Source organism: Anopheles gambiae, chromosome 2, assembly GCF_943734735.2.
Source record: "Anopheles gambiae chromosome 2, idAnoGambNW_F1_1, whole genome shotgun sequence".
Classification (NCBI taxonomy): domain Eukaryota; kingdom Metazoa; phylum Arthropoda; class Insecta; order Diptera; family Culicidae; genus Anopheles; species Anopheles gambiae.
In genome coordinates, this window is record NC_064601.1 from 49048248 (window position 1) to 49071953 (window position 23706).

Here is a 23706-nt window from a genome sequence, read left to right on the forward strand (position 1 = left end):
TGCTGTTACCCTGCGTTGGTGTACTCTCTCTCTATTTCTCTCCCTTTCTCTTCGGGGTGTGTACGGATGCGTTACGAGGACAAAAAGTCCCTGGGACGATCGGGGTGGAGCGCGTTTGTGTGTAGGAAAGCAATCGAGCGATGGTAACTTTTATCCACTGTCATTAGTAGCTACCCACAGCACAGGGGTTTGAGACTCTTAGCGAAGGTTTTCAGTTTGGTGAGTAATTAAACGACACTGTTACGCACTCAGAACGGGGCGAACAGTTTGTTGAGAAGTTTGCGCTCGGTTAGTCATTATTGGCTGGACTCATTAGAGGTTCGATTTACTACTTGCGCTACAAAGCTTCTGCCTTTCGGTCAGTCGACGCTTAATGCACTTGCAGGGCACTCGGCGCCAATGGGTATGGCGGATTAAAACTGAAACTGCCACTAATGAGAAACTCATTCGGCATTATACTCCATCAACTAGTTGTATGATACTAACATTACCATGGCAATTTGCAAGTTGAGATGTTGAAATTGCGTTTTATTTGTGTAGTTTAGTTTATGTTCTGTTTAATGATCTACTTTCGATATTACAACTTCAAACGTTTAGTATCATATCTTTGCTGTTCTTTGTTTAGTGCACTTGTTGTATCACCCAGCTGGAATCGATCTTAAATTTTACGTTTATAAATAACGCGAAGTATATTTTATATTATTGTTGTGTAAACCCTAACGTAAGGATCTTTTGCATGTTTCTTTTATAAATTTTCTTATTTTATGATGTGAGAGGTTATTTCACGGTTCGGTAAGGGAATACAGTTTCCTGAATTTTTCCAAACTATACCGCTCTTGGAATGAGACCTTCCAACCCCATTTCGTGTAGGACATGCAACTTATATATCTATATATATGTTTATTTTTTTTTTTTGTTGATTTGACCAGTTGTAGTTGTTTGAATGGAATTTATTACTATTTTTAACGGCATTTCGGTTGTTGAGCGGAGCACACATATGTCGTGGAATTTAGGTTTGTTATGAAGTTTTACGGTTGCATTAGACCGACTAGAACGAATGTCATTTTTACGTAAAACAAAACATGATTGTGTAATACATGATTAGCCCTTTTCCAGTGATTACAAAGACTACAGGCAGGATTACAGAACAATGCTCTTATTGCACAACATTTATATAAATTTGGAAATGATTTGTTTAGCATAATATGTTATGCCTTTTTTCACATTTCAATTTTCCCAAGAATTTTCCTTGCTTTGATATATCCAATCGACGACGCACTCTGGCCAGGAATGTGGGTCATCGCTGTACTATATATCAAAGCTTCGCCCGTTTATCCGACCCGTACGAAGCTATCTGCAAAGGAAATCAGTAAAACCTTTCCGTAATTAGATGCAATTCAGCACCCCGTACTTTATGATGCTCATTATTTAGCCAATTTGTGATAAAACAACTCTCCGTCCAAGTTCCCCGAATAGCGGGAAAGCTGCACTGTTCCTTTCCCTTGCTATTGCAGAGGGTTGTGTGCGGTGCGCGCGATGCAAACATAAAATCAATAAAGACGTAAACTTTGACGGATGACTTCCGGTCTTTTGGCGTTTCTCTCTGTGCTTCTCGGTGTGTGCCTGTCGTCGCGTTTGGCGTTTCATCGCCACTCAGTCTGGCGCAGGGTAAGAAGAGCTGGCAAATGTTTCCCGACAGAGTTGCCAATCTCCGCGCTGCCTGCCTGGTTGCTCCTTCTTCATTTCCCAACGGGGGAGGAGGTGGTTGCATTTGCGAGCAAACAAGAGCCGCGCCACTACTTCCCGTTCGTTCGCTTCTCACTTCCCGTGCAATGTTTGTCAGCTATTAAACATACACCCTAGCAAAACATACATCATCCATGAATTAATGATGTTTGCCGTTTTTCCATCCCTCGCAAATACACTCACACAATCCCACCCATACTCAGACACATACTCAGAGTGTAAGCTTTGCGTTGGGATAGTCGCGGGAAAGGCTTTCTCTGTCCCGCGGGCGCATAGCACTACAAGCCGTTCCCAATGCTCCGCGCAGAGGGGTGGCCCGGAATTGAATCGTTCGTTCGCATGCAGCACACCAGAAACAAGTCCTTGGCGTTCTCGTACACTGTGCGAGTAAATCACTTGTCAACTCTGGAGGGTAGGATCTCTTCGCTGGTCTAATTCAATTATTTCTCGATTACACGTATCGTGTTTGTTTGCCAATGTTGTCCTGCCCGACTAGCTACGTTTGGTTTCGGCAAGCTCTTATTTTCTCTCTCTCCTTGCTCCCTCTCTCTATCTCTGCCTGTTTTTCTTCGGGATCCAATCCCTGATCATGTGTTCGCTTTGCTCGCATGTGTTTGTACTGCGCTGCTGAACGGCGTATGGGGAAACATAACTCGTTCGCCGGACTTGTGAGCTTTCAGTGGAATAGGATTGGAGGTCGAGGAAACGTTTTCAGAGAAAACTTTTACAACATTTACATCTCCATCGGCGTTGGTCGATAGCAAACTTGCATGTATCTGGTTGGACGGGAGACGCAACTGTATCAATAATGTATCCCACCAAACTGTTGGAATGCTGCATCACAACGGCCAGCCTTAGCACGAACTCTCCGCTACGTTGTATGTTGTATGTGGTATGTTTAATTTTCTAAGAATTCCTTATGAATATGAGCAACGTACGTACCGGCTCTGTCCTATGTTTGTGATAACCAAAGCGCTTCGGCCCCTGGAAAGCAAATGGTAGAGACGATGCAATTTTGGGCGTTCACTGTCCATGAGCAGAGGGATCTGTTTCGCTTCGGTGCTTGAGGTGGTAGTGGTCCCCATAGATAGACGCGTCATCCGACCGGCATCGGTTCACATTTACCCGGGTAATCGTGCCGAATTGATGCTGGGACCGATGACGGAAAGGCCTGAAGCGTAGTGCGCGCTTCGGTCGTTTGCTGATAAGCCCACCGTTTGTCACCCCGTTTTGGATGGTTGGAACGCAACGACAAACGGCTAAGGCTATAGATGGCCTGCCATTGCAGAAGACAGTTCCGTTCGACTTCGGCTTCAGCCATGATTGATACGCATGGTTAGTGAAGGGAATGGGAACAGTAATATGAAGTAAAACAACGACCACGTACGATTAGGTTTATGGGATTTTTTTTTGTTTATGTGTTTCCGCGGTTCTACCGGCACAAGCTCACCCAGTCTCGGCAGTGATGATGGAATGTTGTTGAATCTCTCTTCCTGATTGTGAGCATTGTCTGAGCAATAGACTCCTTTGTAGTTGCGTTTCTTCTTCTTTTGGCTCGACAACCGTTGTCGGTCAAGGCCTGCCTGTACCACTTGTGTAGTGTTGGGTTTCATGAATCTTTTGTTGAGATTCATTCATATGAATCTTCAGTGATGAGTGATTCGAATCTCGAGTCAAATCTTCAAAGATTCATGAATCTCTAAAGATTCACGGATCTTCAAAGATTCATGAATTTGTAAAGATTCATGAATCTCTAAATATTCATGAATCTCCAAAGATTCATGAATTTCTTTAGAAGATTCGTGAATCATTGAAGATTCGTGAAATTAAAATTGATCTGACCAAAATGCAGTTCCATTAAAATTAATATATCTCTTGGGATTCATGAATCTTTAGAGATGTATGATCTCCAAAATATTAACTTGCCCGTTGTCGGTTCAACTGCGTGGTACTCTCCAAGAAGTCTCAAAAGCCTGTATAGGCTGGCATGACCACGCAGATTTTTACGCCAAAAAGAAGAATAACAAAAAGCTCAAGCTTTATAAATTTTAGAGATTTATGAATCTTTCCAATCGGGATTCAGATTCATTCAATCATTCCAAAGATTCATTCAGATTCATGAAACTGAATCTAAATTACCCAAAGCTACACTACACTTGTGGGGCTGGCTTTTAGTGACTTTTGGATTACCCCTATAGCAGGATAGTCAGCCCTACGTACGGCACGGTCTATTAGGGGCTTGAATCCATGACGGGCATGTTGTTAAGTCCTATGACTACGACTATACCACGAGACGGGCTGTGGTTGCGTTTATGAAGGTTAACATAAACATGAACAAATATTATAAGTGATAACGTAAATAATGGTAACATTAATGTTTAAATTGGACCATAACTCGATGCTGCAAGGGTGCTTCATATGGCTAAATCAATCATATTGTATTAACTTGTCAAATTCAGACTGTTTATAATATCAGAAAGGGTTGACTAGCATTCAATTGAAATGATTTTAAAAAGAGACGTACAAAATGTACAAAATTTTTTAAATATTAGCATTAAAAAATCATGCTCACCTGAATATTAAGAGCAAAAAATCCTCGTATTCTTAAAAATAGACAAAATTGGACAGCTCAAGTCAACGAATACATCAATCCTGTTCCTGTCGTCACTAATATATCGATCCTTGCTCTAAGCGTGGGCAGATGTTGGTTATAAAAATAATCACTCCAATTCGTAGGCGGTACTCTATTTCGCACCTGAAATCGTGTGTGTTACTGTTGTCTCTTCCACTGCCCACTACAGTTTTCTTGATTTAATTCACCACGACTAAGAAAACGTGAGCATAGTGTTTGGCTTTTTGTGCTGTTTCTTGCACGATTTGCTGGAAAAAAGAAAGGAAAACAATGCAGCAGTGTGAAGCATTTTCGTTTCGGGCGTGTGCTGCGGCCTTTGGGACGCCGGCGTTAAGCTTCTGGAAGATCGAGAGGATTGCACTTACCGTAACACAAACACATACACACATACACACGTGGTAGGCTATTTTTACGTCCCTTAAGAACATACCACCACATCGAGAGGGATTGTGTTCGGTTTTATGCTGTCCTGACAGCAACCCACAACGATTGGCAGAAGCAAGAAATGTCTAAAAGAGTGCGCTTGAGTGATAAAAAAACCGGCACACCGCTGGAAAAGAGTTTGATGGAAAGCCGTCTTAGCACCATCGCTCGTTGATAGGATTCCAAGCTGGCAGGGAATCGGGCACTTACCACCATCTTGTTGTTTTACTCTTCGAGTTTTACAGCATGCTGGTGGCTGGCCCCCATCACAATCTTACATGATCCGAGTTAAAGTTTGCACTTTCCATTGTGTGGTGTTTCAGTGACTTTCTTTCGTGTGTTTTAAAGATCGTTTCTGCTTGATTATGAACCCTGGGGCGTATTAATTTGTTTGTTTGTTTGTTTCGGGATGCGTTTTTTTTGTGCGCGTTGAATACCTTCAACCATTTTTTTTCACGATGTTCCTATTTGTTTTCTTTTCCCATTACAGATATCTCCAGTGGAAGTGGCTCGAAGCTCAGCCGGTTACTTACAAAACTTTCCGCATGTACCGCGTTCTCGGAAAGGGTGGCTTTGGTGAAGTCTGCGCATGTCAGGTAGGTGTCGCTGGAAGCAGAAAGTTTGAGCGAGCGGCTGTGCTGGTCTCGCTAACATCCACACAAACGGTTTCGCTGTTTTATGTTTTTCTTCTCGATTTGCGAAACGAATCGGTTGCGAAAAGCGGTTGAGAATGTTTCGAAGCAACTGGAACGAAATTGTCGAAATAACAGAGAAAACAGACTGCGAGCGAGTTGGTGCTATTGAAAAGGCATTCCGGTTGGGTGTTTCTTTATAAGTTTCAAGAGCATTGGGCAAATATCTTTCTGCTGAATCTTCGAACTGTGGTGGTGCAATTATGAAAAGTAAGGCAAACAAACGGGAGACAAATGAGTTCTCGTTTGTATGGCCGAAGAGTATACTTCTTAGAAAATATGTAGAAAATACCAAAGCTTGGTGAAAGTTTGTTCCTATGGATAGGAACACCAAAAATGTCAAAAAGTTTCGCAAAATAATTTAAATATAATAACGCATGGCAACATTTAAACGCCTAATCAAATGTCTGATTATTCGCGAGTGTTTATAAATTTAAGTAAATGTTGTTTAAAAACGTAATAACTGGAATTGGAAAAATGCACTATTCATGTTGCGCAAATTGAAGCATTCTTTTCTCCCTAGGGTGATTTTTTGTGTGTATGCTGGGGTGCATAATTAAAGTGGATGCAAATAAGGGCGGACGATTGGATACTCCATCGCATTTGTTGCAATTATGCCCCTGTCTCTTTCCCCCCCCTGCTCACGATAGTCGCCGCTCGCGGGGATGCACGTCCCATCGCCATCATCACCGTGACCGGGTATCGATTTTCTTAAAGCTTTGGTGTGTGTATGTGTGCTGTGTGTTAATCCGGCCAAACGAGCGTGCATTCGGTTTCGTCTTGCTGTGTGCTCATTCTCTCCCTTTCTCTATTTCTCTCGGTTACGGGGGTAGCATGCACGGTTACGGGCGAAGCAACCGGAAAAAGCGGCGGCTTATGATGAAACGACTTCCAAGGAAGAAGGCCAGAATTTTCCAATCTTCCTAACGATTTCTTTAGGTGCGAGCACGTCCCGTTGCGTTTCCATAAGGCTGCGAAAAAGACCACAAGTTCCAAGGGATCGTGGTTTTTTTTTCAGCAACATGCCTCTCCCCATCTCCAGTGACTGTCGTGATTTTATCAAGCAAAGAATCAGCAGAGTAGCAACACTACCCAGGCCGTCCACTTGGGCGTTGTGGGGATAGCGCCGGGGCGAGCTTAACGGAGATGCGGGCGCGAATCGGACGACATGTAGTCTCTTTTTGGGTTGTTTTATTTTCCATTCCGTTCGTCTTGCTTTTGGCTCTTTCCGCACGTTTTCAGCAGTTGACCGGCCATCAAGGAAACAAAAAATAGCAAGAAAAGAAATGGCCTCGAGGGAGCACTTTCATGATACATTGTTGTTTTTTTATTGTTTGCTTCACTAGACCAAAGCGAGCATACTAACGATGTAGCGAGAATACCATTCCCAACACTTGGAAAGGATTGTCCTGCAAATGAACAGGCGGGATAAGGCGGTAAATAAGTGTGATTGCTATTAATATTGATTAGGAGCCGCGAAAATAGCGCCCTCGGCACGATCTCTGTCCCTGTCGTGATCGATAGTGATGCAATGTATTACACGCTGCTGCGTGTAAATTGTCCATCCTTCGGCCAATTTTCCCCGCTTTTCCCTGTAGAATGATGACAGCGTCGGAATGCACAAGAGAATACCCGGGGCGGGGTGTGGTGTACCTTTTGCTTTGATTTTCAATCAAACGTATCGAGTATCGTGTCGTCCATCGGAAGCATCGGAAGAATCTCTCGACCGGATGGTTTCTTGGCGCTTGGCCGGGAAAGATGCTGTAGAGCAGTGGCAGTAGAATGCAAGTAATTGGTATGCAGAAAGGAAGCGGAGAAAAGAGTTCAGCATACTGTGAAGCTGCCGGTCCAAGAAAACAAGTTTCTTCCTCCTGGCTTGGGGCCCGGGCTAATGTACCAATGTTGGTTTGCAAACGGTCGGATTCCGTTTCTGATTGGGTCTCTCGATAGGGAGCGGGCAGTTGGCACAACACCGTGTCTGAAGAGGGATGAAAAGGGATCTGAATCGCATGATATAGTTGGTCGTTGTACAATCTCGTCCTCGCTGGCTGGAATGCTTAAGGATTGGCGTGGTGCTGGAAATGCAAGCTCTGTGCCAGCTAGCAACGCTTCACCGCGTTCTGGCCGGGGGATATAGCGTAGACAAAGCTACTTTAGGTACATGGATTTATGTTGGGTTTTTGCTCGCCGTGTTTGAAACTGTTTGTAATTCAGATTTAAATCGAGATGTTGTCGCAAATGCAAACAAAGTAAGCACAATTCGAAAGGAAGAAGCAGCAAAGGCGAAAACGACCGGAATATGGTTGTGCTCTCGTGTTTTGGTTGTTTCAACGGGGCGGTGCAAGCAAGCAACGAGAACAGCAAATGGAACGTTTTTGCACAATGAATAATTCATGGCGTTTCGAATGTACCTGCACTGCTAGATATCCTTCTGGAGGAAAGAAAGCTTCAGTCCGATCTGGAACAAAAGGAATGACAGTAAAACTAATATAATTGTTATAAAGGGGGCATTTTGTTAGAGTTTATATAACGTTGTAGCTTTATTGAGATTTTACCCTTTAATAGTAAGGAAAACCCCAATTCAAGATGGAAATCAATTTATGATGGTTATATGGTCATAATAGTTGCTTGAAGTGTGTTTGATTAATTGAATTGAACACTTGCTCTTACATAACTGATCCCACAGGCTGGAGGAGGCATATGATCATCGTGATTGGATGTTAATTGATTCAATCACAAGAGCAAACGTTTAATTGCGCCCATTTGTTCGGTGCTTCGGTGCCGTTCCACTGTGCACCGAAACGAGACGATTGAGGATGGTTTTGCACGCTAACATTGCATTATACGTTTTCTACTACTTACTTGCAGGTACGGGCCACTGGAAAGATGTATGCTTGCAAGAAGCTGGAGAAGAAGCGCATCAAAAAGCGAAAGGGTGAATCGATGGTGCTGATAGAAAAGCAAATTCTGCAGAAGATAAACTCTCGCTTCGTGGTGAACCTAGCGTACGCGTATGAGACGAAGGACGCCCTGTGTCTAGTGCTGACGATTATGAACGGTAAGGAAGAGCGACCCAATCTGGCGGCCATTTTCGAGCCCCACAACTAACGTGCCCTTTTCTCACGCAATCATAGGCGGTGATCTGAAGTTTCACATCTACAACATGGGAGGCGAACCGGGCTTTGAACTGTCCCGTGCCCGGTTCTATGCGGCGGAGGTGGTCTGCGGGCTGGAACACCTACACCAGCAGGGCATTGTGTACCGAGATTGCAAGCCGGAAAACATTCTGCTAGACGACCATGGGCACGTGCGCATTTCGGACCTGGGACTGGCCGTCGAGATACCGGAGGGTGAGATGGTCAGGGGGAGAGTGGGTACAGTCGGTAAGTGAGCATTGTGGTGTGGTTGTGTGCTGTTGAGTGATTAGTTTAAAATTTTGGTATTGTCTCGCTTTCCTTCACACACCCGCAGGATACATGGCACCGGAGGTGATTGACAACGAGAAGTACTCATTCTCGCCGGATTGGTTCAGCTTCGGCTGCTTGCTGTACGAGATGATCGAGGGACAGGCTCCGTTCCGTGCCCGCAAGGAGAAGGTGAAGCGAGAGGAGGTCGATCGGCGGGTGAAGGAGGACGCGGAAAAGTATTCGCACAAGTTCAGTGATGACGCCAAATCGTTGTGCCAGCAGTTGCTCGTAAAAGCGGTCAAAAGCCGGCTCGGTTGCCGCAATGGGCGGCACGGTGCGCGCGAAGTGAAACTGAATCCATTCTTTAACAGTATTAACTGGAAACGGCTCGAAGCTGGACTAAATGATCCCCCGTTTGTGCCGGATGTAAGTGTTGTGAAGCGCGTGCGTTTAATAGCGGGTGAAGCAGTTCGCTGGAAAATGAAAATGGCGGCGCTGACTAACGGACTCTCTAACACTATTTCAGCCGCACGCCGTTTATGCCAAAGACGTACTGGATATTGAGCAATTTTCCACCGTGAAGGGTGTCAATCTGGACGCGACGGATGAGAATTTCTACACCAAGTTTAATACCGGCTCAGTGTCGATACCGTGGCAGGACGAGATGATCGAAACGGAGTGCTTCCGGGAACTGAACGTGTTCGGTGCGAACGAGTGCCCGACACCGGATCTGCTCGTCAACGCACCGCCGGTAGTGGAGAAGCCTGGTTGTTTTCCGTTTCGAAGAAAAGTAAGTACATGTGAGGGCTGATTAAACCTTCTTGTTGTACCCTTGTCATTTGAGCCGCTTTAATCTTATCTGTACGATTGCTTGTCTTTTTGTTTACAGAAGAAGCAAACGCCCCGCGAAAAACCGGTTCCATTCAACGAGAAGCTGTTATCCTCTAGTCAAACAACGGTCAGCTGTAGCCAGGCGCCAAATGAGAGTTGATAGGTGTAATTGAATTGGGGGGGAAAATCGTGCATGCAAGAACAAACTGCGCGGCCACGGCGAGACTTGGCAGTGTAAAGTGTCCATCCTGGAGATGGGAAGAGCTGGAAAAAACAACCTTTAGTAGCTAATAGTAGCAGCAAATAGCGTGCGCGGAAAGATGTGGAATGCTTTGTTCGCAATCGACATTGTATGCAAATCTTGCATATCCCTCACCGCAAGCTGACGCTCAATGGAAGGAACCCGGCTCGTATTGTGTGTTAAGCAAACAGGAAAAACATCATTTTGCGTGACTTAACATACTGCCGAGTGGTCGGGTTGAAACAGAACACGTAACAACAGGACATGAATCTTCTATGAATTATGGTCACACCATAAACCAACTCACTCAGTCAATGCTACACAATTACAAACGCACATGAACATTTTTTCTCATACGCACGAATAGTAGGTAATGAACAATGATAAGAGATTGCAAATATGAAACAAATCGACACGAAAACTTGTGCCCTCGATAACAAAGCTGGACGTATTTTATCGATCGTCGAAAACAAGAGCCGAGCTAATGGACTAATTAGAATTTCATTGCCCTAAGTAGATACCCGTAAATGGTACAAATGTACAAGTTTGTACTTCTTCTCATGGAAGTATATATAATAATGATGATGGTAGTAAAAAATAAGTTTTACGACATGAGTTTTTTTTATTCTGCCACTCCCATGTGGCCATCCGCTGGGAACACGCGTTCGAATGATAACACAGTGTCAAACGTTTATGGTTTTTTTATTGTGTCGAAAAGAAGTAGGAATTTGTTTTTGTGACCGTAGAATACTACAACAAAACCGTGGGACAGACCGTGCTGCCTAGGTGTGTGTGTGAGAGAGAGTGTGTTTTTTAATTGAAAACATAACTTAGTTACAGCAACTGCATCTAGGCGGCACACCTATCTTTATGTTTATGTTAACTGCCAGGTGTACAACACAATAAGTGAATATAGACGAAAAATAAAGAAATCTTACCAAAGCTTGAATGGGTCCCCATATCCCGTCTTTCATCGTGCCGGTGTGAGATGCCGGCGCATGTACAGCGTAGAATGGACGTGCGCTTTGCTGACGAAATGTATCGCTGTTGTTTATCGATCGAGCTTTTTGTTGTTTCAAGTTGGTTGTGCGAAATAAGCCAACAACAACAAGAAAAAATCTACTTTGAAAATAGAAAAAGCGTATATTTCACACTCATTTGAATAGAGGAGGGATTGTTTCTCGTTTTTAATGCTCGCTCCACAGAGAAAATCTGTCTGTGAAACAAAGCAAATTAGGTCTTGTGTTGCTATTCCTGGTTTTTTTCCTATCATAATGCTTAGAATATTCAACGAACGCTGCACACCTAACTTAGCTTTTAGCGTCAGATTTACAGCTTATGTGTCTTGTTTTGTTTACAGACATTAAGTTTGTCTTTATGAGGCTTACACTTCGCGGTACCGTGTAATGATTGTCACTTAATTTTGCACCAATGAATTTGAAAAAGCCGTTAGTTGTTGCATTTCCATCGTAGAAGCAGAACGAAAGTGGGGGGAAGTAATTGAATGAAGAAACTCTTAATATTCGAATGGTTGAAAAGGTCACTTTTTAACAGTTTTCATACTCATGTACTAATCAATTATAAGATTAATAGAGAAAAGCCTTCGTGGCTGGAAGAAGTTGAGGAACAGGGAGGAAATTGAATAACTCTATCGCACGCATACTATCCATTATATAGAAACACAATAAGAACAACAACAACAAAAACTCCTCCCTTTATATAGAAAACAAAAAACGCACACACATATGTACACACATACACACTTACACTCACTTTCTCTTACTCAAAAAAGCAAAATGAATCGTAGATGGAGGAGGACTCTCGAACAAGGTCGGGATTTGTCAATCATACGGCATACATTATGAACAAACTTAAACCTAGTTACCGAAGCGTTACTGCTAAGTGTAAAGAACAAATCTGCAAAGGGGTACGAGAATGGCGAAGAGTGCAAAAGAAGGAAGGAGAGAAAGAGATTAGAGAAAGAGAGAGAGAGAGAGAGAGAGAGAGAGAGAACAAAAAATATAATACTAAACATAAACAAGTAATGAGTGAAAGCAATCATTAACTAGGGCTGTTTTAGCTTTAATCAATGTGCGGCGGTAGGAACGGGAATTGGTTAGCGTTTTACTGAATCTTTAAAGTATTGTGTTCAAAACATACGTAGTATCCAGTCGGTAGTACGAAGCTAATGAGCGAGCGAACGCTGCGTGCTTTTGTTTGGTATTTTCTATTTTAAACTGTAAGCTGTACTGCGCCTCACAACGTTTAGACCTAAGTTTTATGCGAAAGCACAACTGCACAAACGGGGGGCCACCCCTACCAGTGTGTTGTACTCGTTTTATTTAAAAGCTTGAAACATTGAAAAGGCAATATCGAATACAGAAAAGCACAAATAATTCAGTTTTGTTTTTGTGATTGAGCCACCTATATACATATAATTGTGCTGCTGCAGTTTATGTATGTGTGCTTTTCTTGTAGCAGTTTGGACGCGTTTGTGCTTGTTTTTTTTTCTTGTCGAGATATTTAGGGTTAAGTTGTTATGATTATACTAGAGAATTGAGAAGCCCCGAAGCTTATACACTCGTGTCTGTAAAAGACAAAGCGCTAGCGCAAACTATACATACATGTATGCATATATAAATATTTGTGGAGAATTACAACAGTTCGTGTAACGCATCTTATCAAACTGTAGCACAAACTCCTCTCCGATGTGTGTGTGTGTGTTTTTTTTTATCGTCCTGTATATAGTAGCGGTAGAGGAATGTACCGAAAGGTGAATGAAACAAGAGATAAACTTCCACCCCGTCTTGCGGTTGATTGTGTCCTGCAGTGAAGTGAAACAGAAGGCTACAGACCCACGTTTTAAGTTGGAAGATTGATAGCATGTGTTTTAACATTTTCAGAGGTGTTTAAACACGAGATGAAGAAAAATTGCTGCAAAGGCAAACAAAGTTCCGGGGCACGAAATCGAATTGGCTTTCGAGCTTTGACTACACAGATTGCCAAATATTTACAATCTTCTGCGTGTGTTTCATACTCTCCAAATTTAACACTACATGGAAACAGTACAAGAACATTTGTGAACCACAAACACAAAACGATAACATTCGATGGCTACTAAATATTGGATCGCTGGGCGGGAATAGTCGTCCGCTGGTGCGAACGAAGTTGTAGGTAGTCGATGTGTAGCCAAAAATTGGCATTCTTCAAGCTCATTTAGTACGATCGCACAAAATTAATCGTGGAGGGAATGCATCTATGGATGGACGATGTGTGTAGTAAGGTATGCAAATGCTAGTTAGGAAGTGACAATTGGATTGTATTTGCTGCACTAGTGCGTGTGTGTGTGTGTGTGTTTGTCCATTGTATCGAAGGAGCCAACCACACCAACCATAATAGAATTTCATCGATAAAAGTAATTAAGTCAGCAAAAAATCTCCCATGAGAACTATATATATATATATAAAAATTTTTACGTGTGTGTAATATCAGCAGAGGGTGGAATAAATTCCAAATTTTTTGAATAGAGACAGGGTGGGAAATAAATTACGGTGCGTCTAATGATTCGAGCCAGCTAGGATGCAACCTATGTGGCAAAGGCGTGGGCAAGAGGTCGGTCGCGGGAGGTTGGAAAAATGCATACAACTAAATAATAAATAGAGAAATTTAAATTAAATTCAGTTGCGCAGTTCGGTATGTGAAATGTTATAAGTATGATGACTTTATTAAACAACATTCAAAATAGCATGATTTTTTTTTCTTTTCTATGAGCTTGAACAGGTTTATACATTGTATTGGCAATTATCTAATTTAATTTTTGAGTATTTGTGATGGTTTATTTGTGTTTCAGTACTTCTGTTGTTATCATGTTGTTGATCTGTCCATCGGTTGTTCGATTTGTTCTTTAATTGTTATAAATACCACCTTATTTATTCATATATTTTTATTTCGTTTTATTGTTTTTATTTTGTTATTTACGTATTCACCTGGTCAATTGGTGTATGTACAAATGAATTATTTTGATTTGAATATATCATGTATTTGGTTTCGTTCCCGAGTTTCGCAGTTTCTGCATTCCCGAGTAATCCGATTTTGGCCAAAATAAAATTGATTACTCGGTTTTTTTTTTATTAAATTTAGTTGTGTTGAACACATAATCATTTATTTGATACGATTCTTTCTGATATTTTAAACTTTTAAGTGGATTCAATTTACTACCAAAAATGCAATTTATACTGCGTTGGACAATTGAGGCAAATTGCATTGATTGGACATTTTATCAGTCAAATTTAGATAACCGCGTATCTCCAAATCCGCGTAACTCGGGAACAGACTGTACTTTCTTTAATTTTCATATAGTCATTTTCATTAATGATGTTTTTCTTGCTTTTCATTGGGAAAACAAACTTCTTGTCCATTATAAATCCACATCCCATTTCTTAACAGGCTGTATAAGAACAAGTGACACCATAAAGGCATTATCGCAGCATCTATAAATGTTCGATCTTCATGTTCTGGTTGCACAGCAAACTTGTTCCTAACACCTTTGTCTTAATTTGAGCGTATCAGTAATGAACAAACTGTATTGTTTAATTATTAACGATGAAATTTTACGAATCGATTAGTTTTCATCGACGTTGCAATTTGCATTGTTTAACGTCTATAGATTTGCTATTGTATCGTTAGTCGTAAGGTGCTCTGTTTTTTGTTTTTATTCAGGAGTGACAGCTTTGCCCTATTACTTAAAGCAAGGTGGTTTGTTCATTATATTTTTTTCATTTTGTAGCTAATAAAATAATTTGTTAAAATCGTGTTGTTTAATACAATATTCTAAGGTTCAAGTTGTGCAATTGTATGGCAATACCAATGTTAATTGATTTCCACTACCACATTAAGGTTGCCGCGTGCTCTAGTGTGTGTGTTTAGTACATCAATCTGACTCATAGTAATTAAACTGATAGAAGCAACAGTGTTGGACAGAATGGAAAAAAAATCACAAGCATTGTAGCGTTCCCATCGACAAAAGACTGCATGACGTGAGACACGTACCAATGCTCGGTCGTCTGTTTTATTGATAAGCAACAGCAGCGTCGTCGGTGTTCTGCAGAGGGCTCAAGCGATGAGAATGAGCTGGAGCAATTAGTGAATGAGAAGAAGAAAACAGAGAAACCACTGCGGCATTATGACTCGTGGAGTCATTAAGTCAATCGAATCGCACCACGCTTGCCGAATACGGAATGAATGAATTTCAATTGAAGCGAAACCGTTTGTGCGGTGTACAGCCAGGATTGAGATCAAGAAGCACCAGTAGGAAGGACGGAAGTGAGCACGATGACGACACTGTAGGGACCAATTGTCGGACGGACGGCGTTGATACGTTCCGGCACCTTCTACAGATAGTACGCGGTTAATTGCTTACGAACTTTTCACTCGTGCCTCGTATGCTCCAGACTGATCGAGTGAATATATGTTGCGTTAAGAGTGTAATTGCATGCCAGTTAATGTATGATAGGTTTATGGGATAAACTGATTGTAATTGTACTGGCGTGTTGTTATGTGGGTTTGCATTGTTCGCAAAAGGACGTGTAAGGGAATGTTTCATTTAGCTAATTAGTTTACCATATACAAAATAGTTACCATATCCGATTCCGTTACCACAGTTCTATGAGCTTTCGACCGAATAGATCGTTCTTATTTTATTGTTCTGACTTATTTCTTTATACTTTCTCCTTAGAACGACCTTTAATCCTACTTTTAAACGACATGTAACCTTACAATTGTCACCTTAATAACTTTCGGCAGCATGGAGCAGGATACAACATTTAAAATTTAATGATGTATACAATGTCCAAAAGGGTAATAAAATCAATGCTAGATCTTTTTTTCTAGTTCATGCTAGGAAAAGTCATAAAGTTGCATATTTGTGTTTTCGCATTTTATTGAACGAACAAGAAATCAAAGAACGGAAGAAACGAAATGCGACTAGTGGAATGTATTACTAATTCTATTGTTTTTTTTTCTCTACAAATACTGTCAGAATTTAATAGTTTCACAAATCTTTTCGTCGAAACGCAGCTATTTAATAGGCAGGGAATCAAAGTCTAACCAGTAGGTTCAGCCTGTAAACAGATGAGGTTTGTCCAAACTGTACTAGTTCAGATTAATTTAAATGTATTGAAATGGCAAATTAAATATTTCCACTTAGTTTCTAGAATAAGTCCTTGCTAAAGTACAGCTGCATTACGCTAGGAATGTATTATACACACAAAAAGAGAATTGAAAACAATAGAGTAATTAAAGGAATCATCATCACATTTGATACTAATCCACTAAAAATACAAAGATAATTGGACAGGTTTTTTTAGATAAAGGTATAAGTTGTAAACTTTAGTTGATTCGAAAAATATTAAATCTCCTATCATATAAGGTTGTTTCAATTTATGTCTTGTTTTCCCATTTATTCTATTTGTAGTGGAATTTTATTGTAAGTTTTTAATTATTATTCAATAACTTTAATATTAATTAAATTTAAATATTAATATTAATAGAAAACGCTTAGGCCTGGGTCTATGAAAATGTTGCGGGAAAATTTGTTGCCAAATCGTATGGACAAACTGTCAAACTCATGTGGCGGGAACATTTTTGCTGCAAGTGAAACGAATCGATTTGTTTCATGTTTATTTTTTATTCAGAAAGAACGGCTTCGGCCGTATTGCTTATTTCATGTTTATTTGTTGCAGGAACATTTTCGAACTTGTTTGCTCGAGAAAACGGATAAAAAATCATTTCAACTTAATTTGAAAATGTTTTAATGAGCAAATTTGTGCACAGTTTTTGGTATAAATAGGAAAATCCATAAATGTTGCCATTGAACAAATGTTGCCGCAATATGTTCATAGACGAAGGCCTTATGGAACCACTTACCTAAGTTTATATTTTGAAACCAGTTTCCAGTATTGGGATATAATAAATTATAGACTATAAGTTTGTTGTGGTGTTTTGGATATGTTGTATAAAAGATATATGAGAAACTCTTGCAACATCCAAATCCCTCCAATATAGACGAGGAGAAGGATTTAAAAAACCTGCAGGACCTGTAGGTTGTATCAGTACGGAGAAAATATTCAAAAAAATATACAAATATATTTCGGAGAAAATATTCAAATTCTGAGATTTCAGATGAAATATTTAATTATCATGCATGTTATTGTCGATGGAATGTAGCTAATGTGGTTCTGTTATTGATAAACTAATATATTTGAAACTTACATATTAAATATTTATAATTTTCTTGTAGCTCCCAGTTCTGTTATGGCCTCGTTTTTTTAATTATCGACAAAAAAACAATCATTAGAATTCGCAAAAAAAATTTAGCTTCAGCATGAGCACGTTCATTGAAAAAAGTGCATCCCATATGATGTGATAGGACGGACCACAAGCAAACAGTAAACACGAACGATTTGGCAGACAGTGGCTGCGTCTTGACATCGTTAAACTTTAGTGATAAGAGTCACCAGCCACATAAAAGCTGTGGGTCGAATTTTGTGCACAAAACAAAGACACTCTCTTCCCCTCTTTTCCTCGCATCTATCAATCGCTTAATTGTTTGATTTAGTTGCCGACTGCTTTACGGGCGCAATCGGATGACACAATTGCGCCCGGAGCGGCTGACATTGGGAAGCAATTCTGTGTCGATGCTTTTTTTGTTTTGTCGCATTCGGACGTATCAATGCGAACGAGAACTGGACGAGAACGTGCCCAGCATCCCGAAGATTGGATCGGCTCGTTCAGTAGCTGGACGATCTTGGTCGAAGGAAGAGCCACGCGAGATCGAACGATCGATCGAGCCACGATGTCGTCACTGCTGGTGTGGTGTGCTCTGCTGCAGACGCTGCTACTAGCTACACTCCGCCTCGGTGATTGTGCCATTGCCGTCGACGCCAATCGTACGTCCGCCCTGGAGGAGGCTCGGTTGCAGCGGGAAAATCTGGTGCGAAAGTATCTGAAGCGGCTAAAGAAGGAGGAGGGCGCTCTGAAGCTGATCGGAGGTCGCGGAGATTTCGAGGGTGAGTGCTATGGGATGGGGTGATGCTAGTGTGACACAATGATGGATCGCTGCAGGCAACCGCACTGCCCGCCCGCGATGACTGTGCGCACACCCGAAAGCAGGGTTAGTGAAAGTTTTGTGAATGATTTGCCCCTTTGCGGATGGGTTGATGACGCGCCGGAAAAGCCTGCAGTGTGTCCGCAGGCTCTCGACAATCGTACTGGAAAGATTCATCCATCTCCGCTGTCAACGGGAAAGGCATGATGCAGCAGTAATCAGTGCACGTACCTCGTGTGTCTTACCGACCAAGATTGACCTTTTTTTCAATTTTCTTTTCTTCCCATCCAATGCAGGCAATGTGGAAATATTTCACGCCGGCAAATGGGGCGCGATTTGTGATGACGAATGGGACCAGGCCGAGGCGGAGGTGGTATGTCGGCAGCTGGGCTTCCCGGGCCACGTGAAGCCGACGCACACGGGACACTTTGGACGGGCGAAGCGAAAGTTCTGGATGGACAATCTGTGGTGCGGCGGCAAGGAAGCGGAACTGACGGACTGTCGCTTCGATGGCTGGGGCGCGAACGACTGCGAGTCGGGCGAGGCGGCGGGTGTGATTTGCAAGCAGCACGACACGGACACTACCACCACGAGCAAACCGGTCCCGGTGGAGCTGAAAGTGCCGAAGGAACGGTTCGGCCAGCGGCTCGAATTACGGCTCGTGGGAGGGCGTGTAGAGGGCGAGGGGCGCGTGGAAGTGCGGATCGTGGATGGGCCCGGTGGAGCCGGCCCGTGGGGTAGTGTGTGCGGCGATGGCTGGGGTTTGCTGGAGGGTAATGTCGTGTGCCGGCAGCTGAATCTCGGCTACGCCAACAATGCCGTCCAGACGGACTTCTTCTCGGACGAGGCGGACGGGAAAGGGTTGCCGGAGCGCGTGCTGCTGAGCGGGACGGAGTGCTACGGGAACGAAAGTACGCTCGCGGACTGTCTGCACGATCCGATCGGGTGGGACACAGTGGCAACGTGCAGCGAGCGAAAGGGTCACGTGGCGGCCGTTACCTGCGTACCGGCCATGGCCGATCTTGTGTTTGATCACGTCGAGATGGAACAGTCGCTGCATCTGGAGGACCGCCTGATGTATCTGCTGCAGTGCGCGATGGAGGAAAACTGTGTGGCCACGCAGGCCTACGAGATTCAGCGGGACAATCCCAACTGGCATCTGGAGACGCGCCGACTGCTCAAGTTCACGGCACGCGTTGTCAACATGGGGACGGCCGACTTTCGACCGCACATCCCGAAGCACCTGTGGGAGTGGCATCTGTGCCACATGCACTACCACAGCATGGAGGTGTTTGCGACGTTCGACGTGATCGATGGCCAGGGGCGGAAGGTGGCCGAGGGGCACAAGGCTTCGTTCTGTCTGGAGGACAATCAGTGTTTGCCGGGCGTCGAACCACGGTACGCCTGTGCGAACTACGGCGACCAGGGTATCTCGGTGAACTGTTCCGACATCTACCGGCACAACATCGACTGCCAGTGGGTGGACATTAGCGAGCTGGACTTTGGCGAGTACACGATGCGGGTGGCGATCAATCCGGAGTTCAAGGTGCCGGAGATGCGGTTCGACAACAATGCGGCCACCTGTCGGCTGCTCTACACGCAAACGTACGCGCGCGTGTTTGACTGTAAGCACGAGCGTCCTTGAGGAAGGGTTGGAATCGATCGGGGGAATGAAGTGACTATCACGTGAAAGCTAGTGAGAGTATATTGTAGAAATGAACCATAAGGGTGTAGACTTGGACTATAGTGAACTTAATAAATGAACATTTCATGAGCTTTTTTATAAATTATTTTGTAATATATTTTTCAAATCGTTTCAAAACGCTTCATTCGAAAATCAGTTTATTACATACATTGTGGTCTTCTTCTTCTTTGGCTCAACAACCGTTGTCGGTCAAGGCCTGCCTGTACCACTAGTGGGCTTTGGCTTTCAGTGACTAATTGATTTCCCCCCATAGCAGGATAGTCAATCCTACGTATGCCGGCACGGTCTATTTGAGGATCGAACCCATGACGGGCATGTTGTTAAGTCGTATGAGTTGACGACTGTACTACGAGACCGGAATACATTGTGGTCATCTTTTATAAAAAAAAACAAAATGGTGTATTTAGTATAACAATTACCGGCAACGAAGAACTATTGGTAAATAGTTTGTACTGGTAAGACGAAATTTGTATATTATAAGCAATCGATCAACGATTACAAATTAAAAATATTGCGTTATGTTATTAAAAACAATATACAGTACAGGACAAAAATTAAAACGCACTTGTTGTTATTATATAAATACATCGCCATAACTATTATAGCATTGGATTTGGTAGTACGCGTTGTTTTAAGAAAATTGTAGCATTTTTTCTTTCGTAAATTGAATTCCTTATCATTACATCGTTATGTTACATGCATTTTTAGAAGTTTGATAAAAAGCTTAATTCATTTTTCAGTTGGAAGGAATAAAGAACGCACTTTGAAAATTGATGGCACTAAATTATTATTACCAAAATCAATAGTTAGTATGACCACCTTGCGCTTCAATAACAGTTTGCAAGCGTCGTCACATACTTTTAACAAGCTTTTTGATGTGTTGATGGCTCAAATTCGATCAGGCTTTCTGCAGAGTTTCAAACAGTTTTTCAAGGTTGGTCACGTTACCTGTTTCAACGTTACCAGTGATGCGCGTTGCGTTCCGAACCTGCCAGCTACGATCCGTTCCAGCATGTAAGCATCCGAACCGCAATCCTCAATTTTAACTCAAGCAGGTTCAAACTGAACCTGTTGCTCTCACCGCGATCCGGCGGCTACCAACGATCTCATTTAACCGAGCTGAACCGGTTGCTCTCAGCGTTCTCTGCTATCTGTCCTGGATCGGTTGCTCTCAGTTGCTCTTTACGATGGGCTGGTTTGCTGTAAACAAATCATCCCGATTAAATATTTAAAAAAATATTTTAAATATTTTTCTAAGCGTTCTTTTCGTTCCGGGCTGGCTCTGTCATATGATTGGCTAAACCAACTAAATATTGGCCATACGTTAAGGTTTTCGTAATCATTTATTAAACACCGTTTACCGGCTCGTGGAATAGCGCTATTCTTATGGACAATTAAAGTACCGAACTGGACAACACGGGACAGACGGGACAGTGGACTGCAATATAATGTCAATCCTCGGGAAACATCTTAACAATCTATGTGTTTGTTATAGACCGATGTTATTAGATGCTGTTTCCTTTTTGTTAAAGAAACATTAATTCAATCAATATAGTTTAACTCATTCCACACCAATTTCAAGAAGCCGATTAAACTTGTTGGCATGTTGACATTGCATCAAATTTACAAAGTTTAAAAATGAAAAATAATATTCAAAAAAAAACAACAAAATGTCTTGATTTTTGTATAGCGGGCTTCTTAAGTTAAGCGTTTTTCTTTCAGTTTAATCATTGAATTGTATTAATTTTCATTCACTAACTATCGTTCAAGTTTTTTGTATTGAAACTGTGTGATTATATATCATAGAAGATATTACACAATATTGAATGAATTCTTTAAAGTGATTCATTTATAAAGTGAGCAACTGCAAAGCGTAACTATCTTGAACCTGCGTTCCGCGTTCCGTAATTTTTTTCAGATTAGCAGGTTCGATCCGTTCCTCAATTTTCGGAACTTTTTCCATCACTAGTTTCAACGTTTTGGTCCAGAATAGACCACAAATTTTCAATAGGATGCATGTTCCGGCTTTGGAGTGGCCATTCCAGTAGTTTGATATGTGATACACGAAAGTAGGCAATGTTTTCATAAGTGGTGAGCTTGGGATGTGAGCAAAATGTAATTTCTGCTCCCCAGCTTTTCGAACCGATTCCTTAAGATTGGTTTTCAGAATGCTGATATGATATGTCGATAGTTCTAATTCCATCATTTTTTGCCAATATTTCTAATCCGAGGCCATTTAAAACATCCTCATCCCATGACATGGATTCATTTGGAACATACTAAATACTACAATTTTTCAAAATTAAGCGTACTAAGAAGTCCAATGCAAGGAAAGTTATATCGATGTATATAAAATATATTAATAATAAATGCGTACTTATTTTTGTCCAGTACTATATTATTAATTTTTTTTTAAACGATCTCACATGATTTGGAGATTAATTAAATTGCTGGTTCCCAAACTTTCTTCAACCAGCATAATTGATGGCATCGCCCATTCAGTTTGGGAAAACATTTCTAAAAAATAAAATGATTGGGTGAAAAAGGGGGATAGGCAAACTTTTCTGGTTCTGAAACCGATACAGTGTCTCGTTCCTGCTATTGATTCTGCTGGTAGCCTGACCATTTCCTGCAATGTATATGCAGCGTAAAAAATGGCGTATAAATTCAGTGTATACATTTATTGAATAAATTTAATGAATTTTATGATTTAATTATAGTAAAAAAATAGTTAAACCTCAGTACTGTCGGTGTATCATGAACGAGAATTGTTAACTTTAAAGCCGTCAGCGTATCTCCAATAAAAAGTTATTAATGACCAATATAGAAAGTTATTAACGTGGAGATTGTACAAAAGTAAACTTTAACAAAATAAACCATTTGAATATCGGGCTTCGAATTGTTTTCATCATCATACCTAGTTTTCCCATTATTGGTTGTGTAAATTTGCAAAAGAATGTTGTTGCAAAGGAACCTGGTAAAGAGATTTTAATTGAATTGAAATAGAAGTTTAACAAATTTCTTATTTCTTGGCACTATACCCGTTGTAAAGACCTGTCTATACTACTAATGAGTTTGGCTATTAGTGACTTATTGATGTACCTAAAGTTGGGTTGTCAGTTCTTGGTGTGCACGCTTCACACGGGGCTTGAAGTGTTATATGTAACATATTAATAACATCATAATTTGCAACCTATTTAAAAACAACATTTTTTATTCAGAACCATCAGTCACTTAGTGTTGCTATATCAATACGAATTAAAGCCAACTGATTGACTACCTTATTATGAAAACAGCCAATTTTAAGTAAAATCAATTACATTGCTAAGTAATTAATTCTTGTTCAAAATTTGATCTTTTACTTTCCGTAAACGTAGGCCCGAGTGAACTGCACTGCAAAACCTCATTAAAACTAACAAAAGAAGGTTGTTTCATAGTACTTTCCATAGCGTTCTTAATTGTCTCGAGAAAACTAGCCACCACTTCATCTACAAGTAGCATCAGTAAAGAAAAAAAAACACATTTCCTGATAACGGTCTAATAGCTCACAGCTAATGACTTGCTTACGCAAGCTAATTGCTTCCAGCGCACATTTAATAAAACGCTGCTTTGGTCCCTTGGTGGACATTGTAAACAATAAAAAACAGCTACAAAATCGATACATGAAACAAAAAATGCCCCTACCCAGTAATGTCCGGCGGCTTTGATCGCTGGTACGGCAACCGAATTTATCGTCCAAGCCCGCAATCAATTAAGCGTCTGTAAATCAAACATTACGTCCCATCGATCAATGTTTCAATGTTGTCCAATTAATGCTGCTGCACATTTGAATCGAGCTGGCCAGTGCGGGGCACTGGCGAATAGTAATCAAGAAGTAAAAGAAAGCGAATAAGAGAGAAGAAACGCAAAAAACGCATATTTATAC

The 23706-nt window shown here is 41.6% G+C and overlaps 2 protein-coding genes across 4 annotated transcripts in view; both read left to right on the forward strand.

Annotated features, from left to right (window-relative positions):
* The window catches only part of LOC1273941 (G protein-coupled receptor kinase 2), a 56451-nt gene extending 44479 nt beyond the window's left edge, over window positions 1-11972 (forward strand). For all 3 annotated transcript variants that reach the window (XM_061641050.1, XM_061641052.1, XM_061641051.1), the window contains 6 exons: window positions 5292-5397; window positions 8362-8551; window positions 8628-8876; window positions 8965-9326; window positions 9427-9690; window positions 9790-11972. In XM_061641050.1, coding sequence (XP_061497034.1) covers window positions 5292-5397; window positions 8362-8551; window positions 8628-8876; window positions 8965-9326; window positions 9427-9690; window positions 9790-9891 — 1273 coding nt within the window. In that variant the 3' untranslated portion in view covers window positions 9892-11972. The remainder of the gene's footprint in view (window positions 1-5291; window positions 5398-8361; window positions 8552-8627; window positions 8877-8964; window positions 9327-9426; window positions 9691-9789) is intronic.
* Window positions 11973-17742: 5770 nt separating this feature from the next.
* LOC1273942 (lysyl oxidase homolog 3A) lies at window positions 17743-19863 on the forward strand. The gene is made up of 2 exons (XM_312996.4): window positions 17743-18038; window positions 18373-19863. The coding sequence occupies exons 1-2, from the start codon at window positions 17825-17827 to the stop codon at window positions 19719-19721; spliced, it is 1563 nt and encodes a 520-aa protein (XP_312996.2). The 5' UTR covers window positions 17743-17824; the 3' UTR covers window positions 19722-19863.
* Window positions 19864-23706: the final 3843 nt, after the last annotated feature.

What these genes read in the sequence shown, in the direction of transcription:
- LOC1273942 (XM_312996.4), top strand. Translation starts at nt 17,825, where the DNA reads ATGTCGTCACTGCTGGTGTGGTGTGCTCTGCTGCAGACGCTGCTACTA. An exon ending in AGGTCGCGGAGATTTCGAGG is followed by an intron (nt 18,039 to 18,372) that starts GTGAGTGCTATG and finishes CATCCAATGCAG; the next exon opens with GCAATGTGGAAATATTTCAC.